General features: G+C 45.6%; 1 protein-coding gene across 1 annotated transcript in view; it reads right to left on the minus strand.

Moving 5' to 3' along the window:
• LOC122943041 (filamin-B-like) overlaps positions 1-23,996 on the minus strand; it is a 258,267-nt gene that overhangs the window by 221,397 nt on the left and 12,874 nt on the right. The window contains exons 5-10 of the mRNA XM_044300431.1: positions 23,006-23,087; positions 22,334-22,503; positions 3,078-3,195; positions 2,708-2,970; positions 1,957-2,554; positions 1,685-1,858 (exon numbers count right to left, since the gene is read on the minus strand). Coding sequence (XP_044156366.1) covers positions 1,685-1,858; positions 1,957-2,554; positions 2,708-2,970; positions 3,078-3,195; positions 22,334-22,503; positions 23,006-23,087 — 1,405 coding nt within the window. The remainder of the gene's footprint in view (positions 1-1,684; positions 1,859-1,956; positions 2,555-2,707; positions 2,971-3,077; positions 3,196-22,333; positions 22,504-23,005; positions 23,088-23,996) is intronic.

Raw genomic sequence — 23,996 nt, forward strand, 5'->3', positions numbered from 1 at the left:
TTAGATTACAGTAACTGATACACCCATGTAGTTAGTGCCAGTCATGCATTTCTTGGTGCCTTTTATGGATGCCACTCCTTATGGTGGAGCGTTTCGGGCCTAAATCACACTGCCAAATAAATAAAGGAAGGGATGTTGCTGCATTTTGTGCAGCAGCATTTCCATGGGTTTGGACACCAGTGGTCAGGGGTGCAAGCTCTGGGTGCCCAAGCCACCAGCACGCCCTTAAAAGGGGTATTTCTAGCTCAATCATAAATGGCAAGGATCAGAATACCCATCATATGCGGCAGCTGGGGTTAACACCAGCGAGAAGTGCTGTGCTAAGCGGTTTCCGTCACTCCCATAGAAGTAAATGAGAGCTACAGAAACAACGTAGCACAGCGAGTTCTGCTTTTTCTGTTATTCCAGCCGCCACCAGGAGGTGCATTTGATGGGCATTCCAACCATTTACAGTCATGAATGGCAGATATGGCATACCCCTTTAGTTTGAGACCGTTGATGCACTAGGGGAGATTTACTAAGACTGGCTTTAAAAAGTGCACTGGAGTAAGATGCCCTAAATGCATTAAGTGACGTGCTCCTCTTAATAAATTTGGTGCATCTTCTGGCTTTCAATGTGCCAGAAACTGAAACCTGCACCATCTAGGACAGAGATCAGCAACCTTCGGCACTCCAGATGCTGTAAAACTAGAACTCCCAGCATGCACACTTACTTGCCTGATCTTGTAGCTCTCACAACGAAATGAAACGAGGATTCTGGGAGTTGTAGTTGTACAGCTGGAGATCCCTGATCTAAGAGCTGGTGTACATTTCAGCCCAATTCTATCAAAATTAGTAGCAAACCAGGCAGACCGTGGAGGCACCGCCCCTCTTGTCAGCGGCTTTTAAAAAGTGCAAATACGGCATGCGCCATAACCTGTGACTTCTCTACGCCACTACTGTGGCGCAAAAATACTGGCAAATCTCCCCCTACGTATTACTGCAGAGGCCGTTTCACTTCAGCAAATGTAGAGAAAGTTAATACAAGGCACTTACTAATGTATTGTAATTGTCCATGTTGCCTCCTCTGCTGGCTCGATTCATTTTTCATCACATTATACACTGCTTGTGTCCAGGGGTTACGACCACCCAGCAATCCAGTAGTGGTGGTCATGCTTGCACCCTATAGGTGAAAGCGCCAGCCTCTCTGGTATCTGCACTGCAGAGGTGGTCTTAACCCCTGGATATGAGCCGTGTATAATGTGATGGAAAAATGAATCCAGCCAGCAAAAGAGGCAATATGGACAATCACAATACATTAGTAATTGCCTTGTATTAACTTTGTCTACATAATAAATGCCGCTTGTTGTGCGACAACCCCTTTAAGCTGAGAAGCCTCATGAGCTGGAGGTTGCTTCTAATCTTGTGAAATTTCAGACTCTATATAGTGCTGGATTATCAGATGCCAGATGAAGAAGCTTTACTGTACTTGAAAAACATATGCATTGGGAATCCTGGACCCCACAAAACATGGCCTGGTCTCAAACACAATATCAGATACATTTATATGAACAGAGGCATGACTTAAGCTCCTGGGCCAAAGTGCAATAAAAAAAAAAAATCTATCCAGTTCGCCAACCTGCTGCTAATGATTGTTCCTATGGCATTGACGTCTTAAAACCATGGTAATCATGCCGCATTTTACCTTTTTCAAAAGGCGTGTACTCCACCTCATAAGTCCCATCACCCTTATCTGTGACCTCGCAATCTGTGGAGGCTCCAGATGGATTTGAGATCTTGGTCTTGATGTGATTCCCCCCGGTTCGAGTCAGAGATCGGGCATCCACAGTAAAATTGGTTGTAGCTTCTCTAAATACGCCTGTGCAATGAGATATGTTCATAGAATATGGTTAGATCCTCCAAATTTGTTTCAAGATTAAATGTTGCATCAGAACAGCACATTACATTGTTTCTTACCCTCTCCTTCCACTCCAGGTCCAAACACTTTGATTTTACTGGTATCCACTGATGGGTCAATCTTAACCCTAGCTGGAAACTTTGGCACTTGTTCTCCTCCATACTTCATGGACAATGTATACATGCCAGCAAACATTGGAACGTAGGTGATGCTATGGGTTTCATCGCTGTTATCCTGAATGTAGACCTCCGCTTTGGAACCAGAATCAGACACTGCTTCCATCGTGAGTACTCCGGGACCTGCTTGTGAACAGTCCACGTGAATCAAGCCAGCCTTCCCTACTTTACTGTGGTCTAACCCAGGACCAGTTGCAATTACTTTAGTATGATCAAAGGGCATTTCGATGTCGGCCTGGAATGGAGACCCTGGGATATGAGTCTCCTCAAAGAGAATGTTCACAAAGTATTCTCCAGGTGTCGTTGGCAGATATGAAACTGAGCAGGTACCATCACCATTATCAGAACATTCAATCTTGGCTTCACAAGGTCCTTCAACAGTTAAGCCCAGACCTCCAGTCCCTGCTCCTTTAGTATCAATTGTAAATTCAGCTGGTTTTCCAACAAGGCCTCCTTTCAAGCCTGGTCCATACGCTTTCACCTATGGGATTCAAAAATGACTTATGGGTGATCACATATAAAAATAATATTTGCTAGTCAACAAACAGGCTAAAGGTAGCACAATTGTCTGTGGACTAGCATATGTGCTAAGTTGGATGTACAAATATGGTGCCTTTATAAAATTCCAGGTTACCTTTGTGGGATCAGGAGGTAAGGTGGCTTCCACACTGTATGGACTTCCAGGTACTGGGTTTCCATCGTAGTTTACCTCCACATTGTACACACCTTCTTCCTTGGGGATATACTTTACAGAGCTGCATTCCTTGCCGGTAACAGGCTCCACCAAACAAGGGACATGTTTCTTGCTGGGACTCGTAATTTTCACATCCACTTTACCTTGGCCACCAGCACCCTTCGTGTCTACGTTAAATTCCTGGTCCTTACCTACTTCCACCCCTGAAGACAAAGCCAAAGCGCCTTTAACAAGGTAATAACCCAATATATGCAAATAATATGATACAGAAACCAAGTGTACATGAATTATCATTATACGATTTACTTACTACTGTCTAGTCCATTGATCTTTATCTTACTCAGGTCCAAAGGAGCAGCAACCCCAACAGAGAATGGGCTTTTAGGAATAGGGTCTCCTCCATAATGCACATCTATTTTCATCTTGCCCTAGAAAACAAAGATTTTGTTTTAAATTATTTTTTTTCTACCAAGTGTAAATTTAACAAATAGGGAGACAACATAGGCCAAGGGATTGTAGGAAAGAGGGTAAAGTATATTTTGTTCCATAATAATATACGGTACTACAAGTTATATACGTAACAGGAAATTTCCCTGTAGGTTTTATGGACAATCCGCCTCTGGCCACACTTCTAGGTCTCCCACCGCTAAGAAACTAAAAGTTTCAAAGCCCCCTCCTTCTTCCTCCCTGCACAACCACGGTGAGAAGAAGTTTGAATGCAGTGGCAGGGCGAAGGCTTGACCTCCGCTCTAGCAAATGTTTATGGGACTGATAGAAATGAGCCCAGTACAGCACTCTATCTCCATCAGTCTCACAGACTTTGAATGAAGTGGCAATCGACCACCGCTCCATTCCAACTCCAGTGTAGTGAGGAGGAACAGGGAATTTGAGATCCCTGTTCTTGTGATTGGTGGCTGTCCCAGTAATGAGATCCCCTGTGGATAAGTGATACAATGTCCATTGTGGGTAAACCCCCTTAAAAAAGTAGACCTCCAAATCTATTGTAAATATTATTTTTTGGATTAGGAGTTCACTGCACAACTTTTACCAGCACAACTAAGAAGCAGTAAAATTGTCTTCAAATTTCTTACTTCCACAAGTGTTTAGCATCGACTGTTCAGAAGGTAATTCTGTTTCTGGTCCGAACAAACAAACATTTTAAGAACAACCATGGTGTTTATTTTCAGAATCACATCAGCCAGGCTCGTAGACTATAGCAGCCCACAAACTGGATTTCTTAGAGTCCTTTTTGGCACATGCACAATAATTTTGAGATACACCCAAAATTATTAAAAGAGCTTAGTGGTGAGCTGGCAAAACCGTTAACAGATTTATTTAACCAATCATTAGTAACAGGAGTCGTCCCGGAAGATTGGAAATTGGCAAATGTCGTGCCCATTCACAAGAAAGGTAGTAGGGAGGAATCGAGCAACTATAGACCAGTGAGTCTGACATCAATAGTAGGCAAATTAATGGAAACCCTATTAAAGGATAGGATTGTGGAACATCTAAAATCCCATGGATTGCAAGATGAAAAACAGCATGGGTTTACTTCAGGGAGATCATGTCAAACAAATCTTATAGATTTTTTTGACTGGGTGACTAAAATAATAGACGGTGGAGGTGCAGTAGACATCGCATATCTAGATTTTAGTAAGGCTTTTGACACTGTCCCACATAGAAGACTTATCAATAAACTGCAGTCATTGAGCATGGACTCCCATATTGTTGAGTGGATTAGGCAGTGGCTGAGTGACAGACAACAGAGGGTTGTAGTCAATGGAGAACATTCAAAACAAGGTCATGTTACCAGTGGGATTCCACAGGGATCTGTACTGGGACCAATTTTGTTTAATATCTTCATAAGTGACATTGCAAAAGGCCTCGATGGTAAGGTTTGTCTTTTTGCTGATGACACAAAGATATGTAACAGGGTTGATGTTCCTGGAGGGAAACGCCAAATGGAAAAGGACTTAGGAAAACTAGAAGAATGGTCAGAACTCTGGCAACTGAAATTTAATGTGGATAAGTGCAAGATAATGCACCTGGGGCGTAAAAACCCAAGGGCAGAATATAGAATATTCGACACAGTCCTGACCTCAGTATCTGAGGAAAGGGATTTAGGAGTAATTATTTCAGAAGACTTAAAGGTGGGAAGACAATGTAATAAAGCAGCACGAAATGCAAGCAGAATGCTTGGATGTATAGGGAGAGGTATAAGCAGTAGAAAGAGTGAAGTGCTTATGCCGCTGTACAGATCACTAGTGAGACCTCACTTGGAGTATTGTGCGCAGTACTGGAGGCCATATCTCCAGAAGGATATAGATACTCTAGAGAGAGTTCAGAGAAGAGCTACTAAACTAGTACATGGATTGCAGGATAAAACTTACCAGGAAAGGTTAAAAGACCTTAATATGTATAGCTTGGAAGAAAGAAGAGACCGAGGGGATATGATAGAAACTTTTAAATACATAAAGGGAATCAACTCGGTAAAGGAGGAGAGCATATTTAAAAGAAGAAAAACTACCACAAGAGGACACAGTTTTAAATTAGAGGGGCAAAGGTTTAAAAGTAATATAAGGAAGTATTACTTTACTGAGAGGGTAGTGGATGCATGGAATAGCCTTCCTGCAGAAGTGGTAGCTGCAAATACAGTGAAGGAGTTTAAGCATGCATGGGATAGGCATAAGGCCATCCTTCATATAAGATAGGGCCGGGGCTATTCATAGGATTCAGATATATTGGGCAGACTAGATGGGCCAAATGGTTCTTATCTGCCGACACATTCTATGTTTCTATGTTTCTATGTTTTGTACGCCTTGGCGCACGTGCTGCATGTTCTATGAATGTCCTCATGGCTGCCAAGGATCTGGAATATATACACAGATCAATTGTAACTTGCCAGAGGCATTTTCCAGTCACCGTTTTCCAGCTAAATGTGTTATGTATAAAAAAAGAAAAAGGAGCAGACACCTCTCTAATTGAGTTCTAATTAAGAGGAACGCTGAACTGTGAGATTAGATTGTCTCCACAACAGGAGTTATTAAAGAGAATCAGGACATTAACTCCACCATGGGGTTATCTACAGTATATGATTTTGATATAGACGTTTAGGGGGTTTATACTACAAACCTGTATCTTTAAAGACACTTTAGAGAGCATACGCCTTGTACTAGATTAGTCTATTAGCTGGAAATTCTCAGAACACATTCGTTAAATATATCTCACTATTTCATTCATTCTAGGGGTTCAAGTGTTAGGGGTGGCATTGTGGCTTCTGCTTGACTGCTCGTCCACATTTCGTAATTTTAAATATTCAAATGATGTCACCCATACTAGAGTTGAGAGCACACCTGGATGTTCGGGTTCGAGAAGTTCGGCCGAACTTCCCGGAAATGTTCGGGTTCGGGATCCGTACCTGACCCGAACTTCGTCCCGAACCCGAACCCCATTGAAGTCAATGGGGACCCGAACTTTTCGGCACTAAAAAGGCTGTAAAACAGCCCAGGAAAGAGCTAGAGGGCTGCAAAGGCAGCAACATGTAGGTAAATCCCCTGCAAACAAATGTGGATAGGGAAATTAATTAAAATAAAAATAAAATAAATAAAGATTAACCAATATCAACTGGAGAGAGGTCCCATAGCAGAGATTCTGGCTTCATGTCAGCAGAGAATCAGTCTGCATGTCATAGCAGAGAATCAGGCTTCACGTCACCCACCACTGCAACAGTCCATTGTCATATATTTAGGCCCAGGCACCCAGGCAGAGGAGAGAGGTCCCGTAACAGAGAATCTGGCTTCATGTCAGCAGAGAATCAGTCTTCATGTCAAAGCAGAGAATCAGGCTTCACGTCAGCCAAAACTGGAACAGTCCATTGTCATATATTTAGGCCCAGACACCCAGGCAGAGGAGAGAGGTCCCATAACAGAGAATCTGGCTTCATGTCAGCAGAGAATCAGTCTGCATGTCATAGCAGAGAATCAGGCTTCACGTCACCCACCACTGTAACAGTCCATTGTCATATATTTAGGCCCAGGCACCCAGGCAGAGGAGAGAGGTCCCGTAACAGAGAATCTGGCTTCATGTCAGCAGAGAATCAGTCTTCATGTCAAAGCAGAGAATCAGGCATCACGTCAGCCAAAACTGGAACAGTCCATTGTCATATATTTAGGCCCAGACACCCAGGCAGAGGAGAGAGGTCCCATAACAGAGAATCTGGCTTCATGTCAGCAGAGAATCAGTCTGCATGTCATAGCAGAGAATCATGCTTTACGTCACCCAACACTGGAACAGTCCATTGTCATATATTTAGGCCCAGGCACCCAGGCAGAGGAGAGAGGTCCCATAACAGAGAATCTGGCTTCATGTCAGCAGAGAATCAGTCTGCATGTCATAGCAGAGAATCAGGCTTCACGTCACCCAACATTGGAACAGTCCATTGGCATATATTTAGGCCCCGGCACCCAGACAGAGGAGAGGTTCATTCAACTTTGGGTTGCCTCGCAATATAATGGTAAAATGAAAATAAAAATAGGATTGAATGAGGAAGTGCCCTGGAGTACAATAATATATGGTTAAGGGGAGGTAGTTAATGTCTAATCTGCACAAGGGATGGACAGGTCCTGTGGGATCCATGCCTGGTTCATTTTTATGAACGTCAGCTTGTCCACATTGGCTGTAGACAGGCGGCTGCGTTTGTCTGTAATGACGCCCCCTGCCTTGCTGAATACACATTCAGACAAAACGCTGGCCGCCGGGCAGGCCAGCACCTCCAAGGCATAAAAGGCTAGCTCTGGCCACTTGGACAATTTAGAGACCCAGAAGTTGAATGGGGCCGAACCATCAGTCAGTACGTGGAGGGGTGTGCACACGTACTGTTCCACCATGTTAGTGAAATGTTGCCTCCTGCTAACACGTTGCGTATCAGGTGGTGGTGCAGTTAGCTGTGGCGTGTTGACAAAACTTTTCCACATCTCTGCCATGCTAACCCTGCCCTCAGAGGAGCTGGCCGTGACACAGCTGCCTTGGCAACCTCTTGCTCCTCCTCTGCCTTGGCCTTCCACTTGTTCCCCTGTGACATTTGGGAATGCTCTCAGTAGAGCGTCTACTAACGTGCGCTTGTACTCGCGCATCTTCCTATCACGCTCCAGTGCAGGAAGTAAGGTGCGCACATTGTCTTTGTACCGGGGATCCAGCAGGGTGGCAACCCAGTAGTCCACACACGTTAAAATGTGGGCAACTCTGCTGTCGTTGCGCAGGCACTGCAGCATGTAGTCGCTCATGTGTGCCAGGCTGCCCAGGGGTAAGGACAAGCTGTCCTCTGTGGGAGGCGTATCGTCATCGTCCTGCGTTTCCCCCCAGCCACGCACCAGTGATGGGCCCGAGCTGCGTTGGGTGCCACCCCGCTGTGACCATGCTTCATCCTCATCCTCCTCCACCTTCTCCTCATCCTCATCCTCCTCGTCCTCCAGTAGTGGGCCCTGGCTGGCCACATTTGTACCTGGCCACTGCTGTTGCAAAAAACCTCCCTCTGAGTCACTTCGAAGAGACTGGCCTGAAAGTGCTAAAAATGACCCCTCTTCCTCATCCTCCTCCTCCTCCTCCTGGGCCACCTCCTCTTCCATCATCGCCCTAAGTGTTTTCTCAAGGAGACATAGAAGTGGTATTGTAACGCTGATAATGGCGTCATCGCCACTGGCCATGTTGGTGGAGTACTCGAAACAGTGCAACAGGGCACACAGGTCTCGCATGGAGGCCCAGTCATTGGTGGTGAAGTGGTGCTGTTCCGCAGTGCGACTGACCCGTGCGCGCTGCAACAGAAACTCCACTATGTCCTGCTGCTGCTCGCACAGTCTGTCCAGCATGTGCAAGGTGGAGTTCCACCTGGTGGGCACGTCGCATATGAGGCGGTGAGCGGGAAGTCCGAAGTTACGCTGTAGCGCAGACAGGCGAGCAGCGGGGAAGCGCGAACAAACGGCCCGCACTTTATGCAGCAGCTCTGACATGTCGGGGTAGTTGTGAATGAACTTCTGCACCACCAAATTCAGCACATGCGCCAAGCAAGGGATGTGCGTCAAACCGGTTAGTCCCAGAGCTGCAACGAGATTTCGCCCATTATCGCACACCACCAGGCCGGGCTTGAGGCTTACCGGCAGCAACCACTCGTCGGTCTGTTGTTCTATACCCCGCCACAACTCCTGTGCAGTGTGGGGCCTGTCCCCCAAACATATGAGTTTCAGAATGGCCTGCTGACGTTTACCCCGGGTTCTGCTGAAGTTGGTAGTGAAGGTGTGTGGCTGACTGGATGAGCAGGTGGAAGAAGAGGAGGAGGAGGAAGCTGAGTAGGAGGAGGTGGCAACAGGAGGCAAAGAATGTTGCCCTGCGATCCTTGGCGGTGGAAGGACGTGCGCCAAACAGCTCTCCGCCTGGGGCCCAGCTGCCACTACATTTACCCAGTGTGCAGTTAGGGAGATATAGCGTCCCTGGCCGTGCTTACTGGTCCACGTATCTGTGGTTAGGTGGACCTTGCCACAGATGGCGTTGCGCAGTGCACACTTGATTTTATCGGATACTTGGTTGTGCAGGGAAGGCACGGCTCTCTTGGAGAAGTAGTGCCGGCTGGTAACAACATACTGTGGGACAGCAAACGACATGAGCTGTTTGAAGCTGTCTGTGTCCACCAGCCTAAATGACAGCATTTCATAGGCCAGTAGTTTAGAAATGCTGGCATTCAGGGCCAGGGATCGAGGGTGGCTAGGTGGGAATTTACGCTTTCTCTCAAATGTTTGTGAGATGGAGAGCTGAACGCTGCCGTGTGACATGGTTGAGATGCTTGGTGACGGCGGTGGTGGTGTTGGTGGTACATCCCCTGTTTGCTGGGCGGCAGGTGCCAACGTTCCTTCAGAGGCGGAGGAAGAGGCCGAGGCGGCAGCAGCAGAAGAGGCCGAGGCGGCAGCAGCAGAAGAGGTAGCAGGGGGAGCCTGAGTGACTTCCTTGTTTTTAAGGTGTTTACTCCACTGCAGTTCATGCTTTGCATGCAGGTGCCTGGTCATGCAGGTTGTGCTAAGGTTCAGAACGTTAATGCCTCGCTTCAGGCTCTGATGGCACAGCGTGCAAACCACTCAGGTCTTGTCGTCAGCACATTGTTTGAAGAAGTGCCATGCCAGGGAACTCCTTGAAGCTGCCTTTGGGGTGCTCGGTCCCAGATGGCGGTGGTCAGTAGCAGGCGGAGTCTCTTGGCGGCGGGTGTTCTGCTTTTGCCCACTGCTCCCTCTTTTGCTACGCTGTTGGCTCGGTCTCACCACTGCCTCTTCCTCAGAACTGTGAAAGTCAGTGGCACGACCTTCATTCCATGTGGGGTCTAGGACCTCATCGTCCCCTGCATCGTCTTCCACCCAGTCTTGATCCCTGACCCCCTGTTCAGTCTGCACACTGCAGAAAGACGCAGCAGTTGGCACCTGTGTTTCATCATCATCAGAGACGTGCTGAGGTGGTATTCCCATGTCCTCATCATCAGGAAACATAAGTGGTTGTGCGTCAGTGCATTCTATGTCTTCCACCGCTGGGGAAGGGCTAGGTGGATGCCCTTGGGAAACCCTGCCAGCGGAGTCTTCAAACAGCATAAGAGACTGCTGCATAACTTGAGGCTCAGACAGTTTCCCTGGTATGCATGGGGGTGAGGCGACAGACTGATGGGCTTGGTTTTCAGGCGCCATCTGTGCGCTTTCTGCAGAAGACTGGGTGGGAGATAATGAGAACGTGCTGGATCCACTGTCGGCCACCCAATTGACTAATGCCTGTACCTGCTCAGGCCTTACCATCCTTAGAACGGCATTGGGCACCACCAAATATCGCTGTAAATTATGGCGGCTACTGGGACCTGAGGTAGTTGGTACACTAGGACGTGTGGCTGTGGCTGAACGGCCACGTCCTCTCCCAGCACCAGAGGGTCCACTAACACCACCACGACCATGTCCGCGTCCGCGTCCCTTACTAGATGTTTTCCTCATTGTTATCGTTCACCACAACAACAAAAATATTATTTGACCCAATGTATTGAATTCAAATTCAGGCCTTTTTTTACAGACACATAACACTATCTGGCTATCTATTTAGGTACCCTATTACACTAATAAACGCACAGCAGTAACGACAGATTTAGCGGAATATAAATTTTAGGCCTATTATTTAGGCGCTGGGTGACAGGTATACGTTTACGGACAGAATTAGACTGGTATATGCACAGTAGCGTGTGTGTGAAGTTATTGAGAATGACCCTATCAGCACCTTGAATCTAATATACCCTTTTAGGGATACATTTAAAGCAGGACTGATACAGCAGAAACCACTAATTTATAGAATTGCTAAATTGGGAATTGTATTTCAACCCAGAACAAAAACTGTGCTTTGACGGACACAAAATAACTTGACCAGCTACAGCAATAACCACAGATTTAGCTGACTATAAATTTGAGGCCTATTATTTAGGCGCTGAGTGACAGGTATACGTTTACGGACAGAATTAGACTGGGATATGCACAGTAGCGTGTGTGTGAAGTTATTGAGAATGACCCTATCAGCACCTTGAATCTAATATACCCTTTTAGGGATACATTTAAAGTAGGCCTGATACAGCAGAAACCACTAATTTAGAGAATTGCTAAATTGGGAATTGTATTTCAACCCAGAACAAAAACTGTGCTTTGACGGACACTAAATAACTTGCCCAGCCACAGCAATAACCACAGATTTAGCTGACTATAAATTTGAGGCCTATTATTTAGGCGCTGGGTGACAGGTATACGTTTACGGACAGAATTAGACTGGGATATGCACAGTAGCGTGTGTGTGAAGTTATTGAGAATGACCCTATCAGTACTTTGAAATGCACAGTAGCGTGTGTGTGAAGTTGTGAAATGCACTTGGTGGCAGCTTGTGCTGGCGCACCACAAGACACAAAATGGCTGCCGATCACCCCAGAAAAAAGTGAATGAAAAACGCTCTGGGCAGCCTAAAAACAGTGAGCCGTTGAATAGCAGCAGTTCAATGATCCACAGCTGCAGATCGATCACTGAATGAAGTCTTTTGGATGAGTTAATCACTGCCTAATCTCGCCCTAACGTCGCAGCTGCAACCTCTCCCTACACTGATCAGAGCAGAGTGACGTGCGGTGCTACGTGACTCCAGCTTAAATAGAGGCTGGGTCATATGCTGCACTGGCCAATCACAGCCATGCCAATAGTAGGCATGGCTGTGACGGCCTCTTGGGGCAAGTAGTACGACGCTTGTTGATTGGCTGCTTTGCAGCCTTTCAAAAAGCGCCAAGAAAGCGACGAACACCGAACCCAAACTTTTACGAAAATGTTCGGGTTCGGGTCCGTGTCACGGACACCCCAAAATTCGGTACGAACCTGAACTATACAGTTCGGGTTCGCTCATCTCTAACCCATACCAACCCTTTAATTTTCCAATTAGGACCTACTAAACTCTAGCCAGAACATTAAATACAGAACAGGTATAAATGTCAAAAACTGAAAGAGTATACACTGGGGTTAATGGCCCAAAAAAGGGCCAAAGATGAAGCAGCTTGGGAATAGCAACCATAATAGACAGGAATAGTTTATGATTTTAACAAATTACCTTGGAAAAAAATCTCCCTTTAAGTATATAACGGCTGTAGTAGTAGCGATCTTGACATCTATGTCTTAAGGTGCTCATACACATTAGTCTAGAGGTGATCAAAACATGTTTAACCACCTCAGGACCGCCGTACGCAGGATTGCGTCCTGCCGGCGGTCCTGCTCTTCTGGGTGGACGCATATACGCGTCCTCCCGCGAGAGCCGAGATTTCCTGTGAACGCGCGCACACAGGCGCGCGCGCTCACAGGAACGGAAGGTAAGCGAGTGGATCTCCAGCCTGCCAGCGGCGATCGCTCGCTGGCAGGCTGGAGATCCGAATTTTTTAACCCCTAACAGGTATATTAGACGCTGTTTTCATAACAGCGTCTAATATACCTCCTACCTGGTCCTCTGGTGGTCCCTTTTGTTAGGATCGACCACCAGAGGACTCAGGTAGCTCAGTACAGTCGCACCAAACACCACACTACACTACACCCCCCCCCCGTCACTTATTAACCCCTTATAAACCCCTGATCACCCATGATCACCCCATATAAACTCCCTAATCACCCCCCTGTCATTGATCACCGCCCTGTCATTGATCACCCCCCTGTCAGGCTCCGTTCAGACGTCCGTATGATTTTTACGGATCCACGGATACATGGATCGGATCCGCAAAAAGCATACGGACGTCTGAATGGAGCCTTACAGGGGGGTGATCAATTACAGGCGGGTGATCACCCATATACGCTCCCTGATCACCCCCTGTCATTGATCACCCCCCTGTCATTGATCACCCCCCTGTAAGGCTCCATTCAGACGTCCGCATGATTTTTACGGATCCATGGATACATGGATCGGATCCGCAAAACACATGCGGACGTCTGAATGGAGCCTTACAGGGGGTGATCAATGACAGGCGGGTGATCACCCATATACACTCCCTGATCACCCCCCTGTCATTGATAACCCCCCTGTAAGGCTCCATTCAGACGTCCGGATGTGTTTTGTGGATCCGATCCATGTATCCATGGATCCGTAAAAATCATGCGGACGTCTGAATGGAGCCTTACAGGGGGGTGATCAATGACAGGCGGGTGATCACCCATATACACTCCCTGATCACCCCCTGTCATTGATCACCCCCCTGTAAGGCTCCATTCAGACGTCCGCATGATTTTTACGGATCCATGGATACATGGATCGGATCCGCAAAACACATGCGGACATCTGAATGGAGCCTTAAAGGGGGTGATCAATGACAGGCGGGTGATCACCCATATACACTCCCTGATCACCCCCCTGTCATTGATCACCCCCCTGTAAGGCTCCATTCAGACGTCCGCATGTGTTTTGTGGATCCGATCCATGTATCCATGGATCCGTAAAAAATCATGCGGATGTCTGAATGGAGCCTTACAGGGGGGGTGATCAGTGACAGGGGGGTGATTACCCTGATCACCCCCTGTCATTGATAACCCCCCTGTAAGGCTCCATTCAGACGTCCGCATGTGTTTTGTGGATCCGATCCATGTATCCATGGATCCGTAAAAAATCATGCGGATGTCTGAATGGAGCCTTACAGGGGGGGTGATCAGTGACAGGGGGGTGATTACCCTGATCACCCCCTGTCATTGATAACCCCCTGTAAGGCTCCATTCAGACGTCCGCATGTGTTTTGTGGATCCGATCCATGTATCCATGGATCCGTAAAAAATCATGCGGATGTCTGAATGGAGCCTTACAGGGGGGGTGATCAGTGACAGGGGGGTGATCACCCTGATCACCCTGATCACCCCCTGTCATTGATAACCCCCCTGTAAGGCTCCATTCAGACGTCCGCATGTGTTTTGTGGATCCGATCCATGTATCCATGGATCCGTAAAAAATCATGCGGATGTCTGAATGGAGCCTTACAGGGGGGGTGATCAGTGACAGGGGGGTGATCACCCTGATCACCCTGATCACCCCCTGTCATTGATAACCCCCCTGTAAGGCTCCATTCAGACGTCCGCATGTGTTTTGTGGATCCGATCCATGTATCCATGGATCCGTAAAAAATCATGAGGATGTCTGAATGGAGCCTTACAGGGGGGGTGATCATTGACAGGGGGGTGATCACCCTGATCACCCCCTGTCATTGATAACCCCCCTGTAAGGCTCCATTCAGACGTCCGCATGTGTTTTGTGGATCCGATCCATGTATCCATGGATCCGTAAAAAATCATGCGGATGTCTGAATGGAGCCTTACAGGGGGGGTGATCAGTGACAGGGGGGTGATCACCCTGATCACCCCCTGTCATTGATAACCCCCCTGTAAGGCTCCATTCAGACGTCCGCATGTGTTTTGTGGATCCGATCCATGTATCCATGGATCCGTAAAAAATCATGCGGATGTCTGAATGGAGCCTTACAGGGGGGGTGATCAGTGACAGGGGGGTGATCACCCTGATCACCCCCTGTCATTGATAACCCCCCTGTAAGGCTCCATTCAGACGTCCGCATGTGTTTTGTGGATCCGATCCATGTATCCATGGATCCGTAAAAAATCATGCGGATGTCTGAATGGAGCCTTACAGGGGGGGTGATCAGTGACAGGGGGGTGATCACCCTGATCACCCTGATCACCCCCTGTCATTGATAACCCCCCTGTAAGGCTCCATTCAGACGTTCGCATGTGTTTTGTGGATCCGATCCATGTATCCATGGATCCGTAAAAAATCATGCGGATGTCTGAATGGAGCCTTACAGGGGGGGTGATCAGTGACAGGGGGGTGATCACCCTGATCACCCTGATATTGATAACCCCCCTGTAAGGCTCCATTCAGACGTCCGCATGTGTTTTGCGGATCCGATCCATGGATCCGTAAAAATTATACGGACGTCTGAATGGAGCCTTACAGGGGGGTGATCAATGACAGGGGGGTGATCAGGGAGTCTATATGGGTGATCACCCCCCTGTCATTGATCACCCCCCTGGTATTGATCACCCCCCTGTCATTGATCACCCCCCTGTCATTGATCACCCCCCTGTCATTGATCACTCCCCCTGTAAGGCTCCATTCAGACATTTTTTTTGGCACAAGTTAGTGGAAATTTTTTGTTTGTTTTTGTTTTTTCTTACAAAGTCTCATATTCAACTAACTTGTGTCAAAAAATAAAATCTCACATGGACGCACCATACCCCTCACGGAATCCAAATGCGTAAACATTTTTAGACATTTATATTCCAGACTTCTTCTCACGCTTTAGGGCCCCTAAAAAGCCAGGGCAGTATAAATACCCCACATGTGACCCCATTTCGGAAAGAAGACACCCCAAGGTATTCGCTGAGGGGCATATTGAGTCCATGAAAGATTGAAATTTTTGTCCTAAGTTAGCGGAAAGTGAGACTTTGTGAGAAAAAAAACAAAAAAAAATCAATATCCGCTAACTTATGCAAAAAAAAAAAAAATTCTAGGAACTCGCCATGCCCCTCATTGAATACCTTGGGGTGTCTTCTTTCCAAAGTGGGGTCACATGTGGGGTATTTATACTGCCCTGGCTTTTTAGGGGCCCGAAAGTGTGAGAAGAAGTTTGGGATCCAAATGTCTAAAAATGCCCTCCTAAAAGGAATTTGGGCCCCTTTGCGCATCTAGGCTGCAAAAAAGTGTCACACATGTGGTATCGCCGTACTCAGGAGAAGTTGGGCAATGTGTTTTGGGGTGTCATTTTACATATACCCATGCTGGGTGAGAAAAATATCTTGGTCAAATGCCAACTTTGTATAAAAAAATGGGAAAAGTTGTCTTTTGCCAAGATATTTCTCTCACCCAGCATGGGTATATGTAAAATGACCCCCCAAAACACATTGCCCAACTTCTCCTGAGTACGGCGATACCACATGTGTGACACTTTTTTGCAGCCAAGGTGGGCAAAGGGGCACATATTCCAAAGTGCACCTTTCGGATTTCGCAGGCCATTTTTTACACATTTTGATTGCAAGGTACTTCTTACACATTTGGGCCCCTAAATTGCCAGGGCAGTATAACTACGCCACAAGTGACCCCATTTTGGAAAGAAGACACCCCAAGGTATTCCGTGAGGGGCACGGCGAGTTCCTAGAATTTTTTATTTTTTGTCACAAGTTAGCGGAAAATGATGATTTTTCTTTTTTTTTCTTTTTTCCTTACAAAGTCTCATATTCCACTAACTTGCGACAAAAAATAAAAAATTCTAGGAACTCGCCATGCCCCTCACGGAATACCTTGGGGTGTCTTCTTTCCAAAATGGGGTCACTTGTGGCGTAGTTATACTGCCCTGGCAATTTAGGGGCCCAAATGTGTGAGAAGAACTTTGCAATCAAAATGTGTAAAAAATGCCCTGCAAAATCCGAAAGGTGCACTTTGGAATATGTGCCCCTTTGCCCACCTTGGCAGCAAAAAAGTGTGACACATCTGGTATCGCCGTACTCAGGAGAAGTTGGGCAATGTGTTTTGGGGTGTCATTTTACATATACCCATGCTGGGTGAGAAAAATATCTTGGTCAAATGCCAACTTTGTATAAAAAAATGGGAAAAGTTGTCTTTTGCCAAGATATTTCTCTCACCCAGCATGGGTATATGTAAAATGACACCCCAAAACACATTCCCCAACTTCTCCTGAGTACGGCGATACCAGATGTGTGACACTTTTTTGATGCCAAGGTGGGCAAAGGGGCACATATTCCAAAGTGCACCTTTCGGATTTCACCGGTCATTTTTTACAGATTTTGATTGCAAAGTACTTCTCACACATATGGGCCCCTAAATTGCCAGGGCAGTATAACTACGCCACAAGTGACCCCATTTTGGAAAGAAGACACCCCAAGGTATTCCGTGAGGGGCATGGCGAGTTCCTAGAATTTTTTATTTTTTGTTGCAAGTTAGTGGAATATGAGACTTTGTAAGAAAAAAAAAAAAAAAAAAAATCATCATCATTTTCCGCTAACTTGTGACAAAAAATAAAAAGTTCTATGAACTCACTATGCCCATCAGCGAATACCTTAGGGTGTCTACTTTCCGAAATGGGGTCATTTGTGGGGGTTTTCTACTGTTTGGGCATTGTAGAACCTCAGGAATCATGACAGGTGCTCAGAAAGTCAGAGCTGTTTCAAAAAGGGGAAATTCACATTTTTGTACCATAGTTTGTAAATGCTATAACTTTTACCCAAACCATTTTTTTTTTGCCCAAACATTTTTTTTTATCAAAGACATGTAGAACAATAAATTTGGCCAAAAATTTATATATGGATGTCGTTTTTTTTTTGCAAAATTTTACAGCTGAAAGTGAAAAATGTCATTTTTTTGCAAAAAATCGTTACATTTTGATTAATAACAAAAAAAGTAAAAATGTCAGCAGCAATAAAATACCACCAAATGAAAGCTCCATTAGTGAGAAGAAAAGGAGGTAAAATTCATTTGGGTGGTAAGTTGCATGACCGAGCGATAAACGGTGAAAGGAGTGTAGTGCCGAAGTGTAAAAAGTGCTCTGGTCATGAAGGGGGTTTCACCTAGCGGGGCTGAAGTGGTTAACCAACCCAAACTTTTTTGGGCGGTGAAATTTAAGAACAACCGTTTTAGTCACCTAATGACAGACCACCTGGGGCAGACTGGCCAAAGACTCTACAGAGAAATTTCCCGATGGGCAAAAGTCCAGGGGGCTGGAAAAGCCCTCCTCTCTGCCACTGGCTGGGTACATAATGAGCTCTCAGTGAGAATCAGGTACTCATGTAACCAGCCAGCGACCGACGTGTCCTCCTGAAGTCAACTGCTATAGCCTGCACCTGTCAGCACCAGAAATCTGAGAAGCTCTGACAAACATTTTTCAGAACCTCCTCCTTGAGGTTCCTTTTGTTTTGCTTTCGCTTTCTCATCTCGTTAGCCTCTCTCAGCTGTCATGTAGGTGCACTGATTGCATCCCTTTAAATCCCTTCCCATACTGCATCACTTTGCGGTTTATACAACTTCCTGGAGTGTGTGCATGCTGGATACTACTACTGAGTCTTCTACAGATAAGTTTTGTTCATTCATTTGTATTTTCCTGTTTGCTGGATCCCAGGTGACCCTGACCCCCTCCGTATCAAGTGTAGGGATCCGGTGGTCGTGTCCCCTCACTATTATAGGGTGTTCAGGTGTTATACAGTCGAGGAACGAGGATATGCAATCATCTACCATTGAGATTTTTGCATAGGCTGAGCAGTTAGGGAGAGAGCCAGGTCTGTTGCATGGCTATCCCTTTGGTTCCTTAGTTTTGGATCCAGTCAGTCGGATCTTCATTTTGTGTCTTCTAGTTTTCTGTACACCTTCCGTGACAGCACCTCACCTCCTAAACCCCCTGCTCCATAGCTTAAATCCGATACAACTGGAGAAGGAGGACAGAAATTGGCATTTATATGATGAAGTGGAGAACCACACTCTGTTCGATAGGTTCTGGTGCCACTCAAGGGCTGAAATCAGCCAATGTACATATAGTGAAATAGAGGCACACAGATTTTCAGTGTTATAATTTAAAGTGTTTATTTTCACAGTGAGCAATGAGCTCTCTTCCTTTATTGTATATTATTGCAGATAAACATGTGACCGCTGATGAAGGTCTAATGTGACCGAAACGTCCGATCTAGATATTCTGTTTGTACCTTGGAAACAAGTATTGGGCAACTGGATGAAACCACTGTGAAAATAAATACTTTAAATTATAAAACTGAAAATCTGTGTGCCTTTATTTCACTATAAGAAATTGGCAGCTAATGATGGCCACCACAGAGGGACAGCTTCTGGGGTATTATATTGTGCTGCACTGTCTTGTTGCTGGGATGGTATTTTGTACTATGGTATTGCTGAACACAGCTACTTGTGTTACCCAGTCTTCTGTCAATTTGGATCAGTCTACAACATCATAATTTTTTCCTTCCGGGGCCACTTTAAAGTTTCCAGTCTGCCCCTGCAGACGACCATCTTCTGAAAAGACATCAACCATGTTTAATATTAGTGTCCGAAGAAAGATCTTTAGCTCAAAAAAGGATCATTCATTGACAAAAAAAATAATAATAATCTTTCTTCGAAAGAACTTTCCCAGAAAGATCTTTTGCCCATCATCTGGTTTCATTGAACATGTATGGTCATCTTTGAACAACTATAATGGCCAGTAAGGACTAAAAGGAGTACGGCCCTGTCTGTGAAATTAATGTTCACCAGATGTTTGTTTGTTTAACCATCAACCAAGTTCTATCTAATGTGTATGGCCACCTTTAGATTCCCTTAATTCTAATAAATTAGAAGAATTCCTTAATTGGGCTATAAAGAAACAAGTTATTCAATGAAGCCCACAGCCCTAAAAACTTCAAGAACCATTTCTGTCATCTTTAATGAGCAGTCTCTAAGGTACATTGTGCCCATCATAACCGCTCTTACTTAAAGGCAACCCGTCAGCTTTTTTTAACCCCACAATGTTTCTAAACAGGTCATATTATACATCACATATAACCAAATTACAGAAACCACTTGATAAAACGCTGCATGCTATAAGTAAATCATAAAATAGCCCTCTGGGCAGTGTCCAGATCAGAAACAGTGATGGGTCAGCACTCCACCACCGCCCCTTATGAGTTGATTGATAGCTCCCTGGCTGCTGAATGTCACCAGCAGCCTCCAGCCAGGAGGAACACGGGTGGAGTGCTGACCCATAACGGTCCCTGAAATTTCCTTTACATGTAGTGTGCAAAGCTCTGAAATTTTGCTAGACCAGATTTAGAATACAAGGACATGTTTAGAAACATTATCAGATCAAGTAATAAAGCATTATGGCAAATAAAAAAAAGACGACAGGTTACCATTACACTAAATTTAGGCCCAGGGACGGCGTCAGCACCCGGCACACCCGGGCAAGTGTCGGGGCCCACTGCTCCTGGGGGGGCCCACTGTGCTTGCTCACTCCTGCAGCTGTGTCTTGGTCTTCATTAAACTGCCTGTTCTGAATTCTAGGGCAGCTTACCCCAGCAATGCAGACAATTTTCGCCATGTGCACTGCTGGGGTGGGCGACCCCAGGACTCAGAACAGGGTAGATGGAGTTTCCTACTGGACTAAAGGACCTTTGTGATGTCATCCACCCATGTGACCAGTGGGGGAGGAGCCGGAGGAGCAGAGAGCTGTGTTCCTGTAGGGACAGGAGCCTGGCTGGAATGTGGTGAGGCCTAGCTGTGTAGGTCCGTCCCTGTGCGCGTGTGTCTGTGTCCGTCCCTGTGCGCGTGTGTCTGTGTCCGTCCCTGTGCGCGTGTGTCTGTGTCCATCTCTCCCTGTGTGCATGTGCGTGCGTCTCTCCCTGTGTGCGTGCGTCTCTCCCTGTGTGCGTGCGTCTCTCCCTGTGTGCGTGCGTCTCTCCCTGTGTGCGTGCGTCTCTCCCTGTGTGCGTGCGCGTGCGTCTCTCCCTGCGTGCGCCCACTGAGACTTTATCTCCCCAGGGACAACATGGAGCCGGCCCTGTTTAGGCCTCAATGTATGTACCAGTTATACAGGAATCTATAAATGGTCTCACAAAAATCTAGAAGGAGAATTCCAGTTTAGAAAGGCTTTTTTATGTTCTTTCACCGAGAAGATTGATCACGTGTGACACACACACGTTCCTCTTACAGAGCGGTCAGAGACTCTCATTAAGACCAGTCACACTACAAGCAGTAATCTTCAGATATTCTGCTTTGTTTATCCTTATAGTTCAAGTACAGAAATAAATTATAATAATATTTAAAAAAAGGAAACTTTCAAATAAATATTCAAAGTTCAGATGAGGAAAACCAAATGGTTACATAAGATTTACGCTGCACAATCTACCGTGACTCCTGGGACAAAAATGTGTCCCAAATTGACAGTGGTTTATTTTTTTATTATTATCATTACTATTACTTTAAGGGGTTTTCACATAAAGATAAACCCTGCCGTACAAGGGTATATGGACTTAACCCCTTCCTGACCGGACAATTTTATTTTTTTTCTTCAGTCCCTGTCTTTCTGGAGCCACAACCTTTTTTCTTTTTCCCATCCACACGGTCGTATGAAGGCTTGTTTTTTTGCGGGACAAGTTGCACTTTCTAGTGGCACCATTTAATATTGCATGTAGTGGGAGCAGGAAAAAAAACAACAACTTCTGCCAACGTTTTATGGGTTTTATTTTTACAGCGTTCCCTATACGGAGAAAACTGACGTGTTACCTTCATTCTCTGAGTCAGCATGATATATATATCTATCTCTATATTATTTTTTCTTGTGTTTTAATATTGAAAAAAAAATAATAACATTTTTTTATAGTTATGTCCACGGAGTTGGATGAGGGCTCATTGTTTGTTCCCTCATATTCAATTTTGTTTGGGGGTGAAGCAATCAAAAAAAGCAAATCTGCCATTTAGATTTTTTATTCTATTACGGCTTTCAACTGTATGGGATAAATACATTTATATTTTAACACAAAGAGCATGTTGGGATGCGGCAGTGCAAATGATCTTTTTTCCCCACCTACATTATGTTAGGAGACCTGAACATGTGATCGTTTGATCTCTTTTCCACAGACTGCAGTGAATTACCAGTGTAGACTATGGTAGATTCGCCATGTCCCTATGGAGCCCTGCCACAGGCAGAGTTCCATAGGGGCATAGCAGTGTTAAGCCTTGGAGCCTTTAGAAGACTTGAGGCCACCACCCTCGACCTCAGAGGAGCCACGGATGTGTGAATACACACATTAAAATGAATGAGTATGTGTGCTGTTCGTGAAAAACACGTAAGCACACGTCCGTGAGTCAGACGTGTGAATAAGGCTTTAAACTAAAACAAAAAAGTCATTGTCAAAACACAAATAACTGCACATTCTCTACAAAAACGTTTCCAACGAATTCTTCCAGGAATACGATGGCTTCACAGCGCACCGCTCATTTTTTGACTACCTGTTGGACTGGAGTGTATCGGACGGTGTGGGAGTAATCACAGTTATCGATCACTTCAAAGTCTTTCACGGCGTCTCCTGCGGAGGGTCCACTGAACTTGACATCAACAGGGGCTTTTCCAGCTCCTTTGGTAAAGACGGTGAAGTGCGTGGGTTTTCCATTTTCAACACCTTAACAAATAAATGTATATACAGTGTAAGATGAGCGATAAGTACAGTATGTAACACAATCAGATAGAATATCAAGAGATGTGTCTGGTATTGCAGCTCAGCCCCATTTACCTGAATGGACAAGAATGGCGCTGTAAGGAATCTAAGAAAAATATCAATTCATGATCTGGTCGCCTAGGTTTATCAGCTGATAATTTTGCCCAATATTTAAAGGGGTTGTCCAGCCTATACCAAGTGATTATCTTTTTTTCAGGCTATAGGCCATCACTAGCTGATCGGTGAGGATCTCACACCCCGCTGATCAGCTGTTTGGGTGCATCTCCACAGTCAACCTGTAGTGAAGGGAGGTCATTACTAAAGCACGGCTTCCAGTGACTTCAATGAGAGCGGTGCTGTAGCAACCAGCTCCTGCCAATTTAGCTGCTGATTGAGGATAGGCCACCACTTAATAAAGGCTAGACTACCCCTTTAAATGGTGACATTTTTCATCACATATACATACCAGATTTATTCAGCCCAGGACCTTCAGCCTTCACTTTGCTGACATCGTGTGAGGGCTCAACTTTGATTCTGAATGGGATTTCCTATGGGGGGGGGGGAAAAGCACAGAAAAATTATAAATTGCTATGATTTATTCTATGTTGTGCCATGCCCCTATTATGCCTACTAGAAGTTTATAAGGACCTTTTCTGAAGACCCCCCAGCGTGGCCAGACCAGCAGTGGGATACCCACTTACCACCATTAGGTTCTGGCTCCTTTGCTCCGCCGCAGTTTCTGGGTCTCCCCACATCAGCATCCAGTGTAAGAAGGGTTAAGTGGCTACTGCAGCCAATGACTGGCCACAGCGGCCACGGGAGCTGCGTCAAATCAGATGCCGACACATGGGGAGATCCAGTTGCTGCCGAAGAGCAAAGAAGCCAAAACCCAGAGGAGGGGATGATGTAGGTATGATTCACAATGTGTCAGGCGATGCTGGGGAGGGGGGTGTCTGCAGAAAAGGTCCCCAGCAGTAAACAATTCCTTTAAGACTGTGCAGCGGCAGACCGGTTTTACTAGAGAAATAGTAACAGTTGTCAATTCATTCATACATTTATAGTAGGAATAATAGAGGAATGGCACGACATACAGTTATATGAATAGATGCTCCAGAATTGGTATTTCACAGTTAATGCAAGTAGTTACTAAAACAGACATGTCAGGAGAGGTGACAATAAGAAAGCAAGTTGGAGTGATCTGTTCTAATGTCTACAAGTATTGCCCACCCAGCATTAATTGCTGTATTAAATAAACACTGTCTCTGCTCTCCTTTTTATTAGACGATAAAAGTTCTAAAATATTCCTCAATATTTGTGACCGGCCAAGATACATTCAGCTTTTCTTTCTAAGAAACCTTCAAAGAAGCAGCAATATTGTTCTTGGCTTTTGAGGAACCTGAAACAGATTTTCAGCTCAAAATGACATCATCTTGTTGAGCTCGTGTAAATTCCATAGC

This window comes from Bufo gargarizans, chromosome 7 (assembly GCF_014858855.1).
Source record: "Bufo gargarizans isolate SCDJY-AF-19 chromosome 7, ASM1485885v1, whole genome shotgun sequence".
In the NCBI taxonomy this organism is placed as follows: Eukaryota; Metazoa; Chordata; class Amphibia; order Anura; family Bufonidae; genus Bufo; species Bufo gargarizans.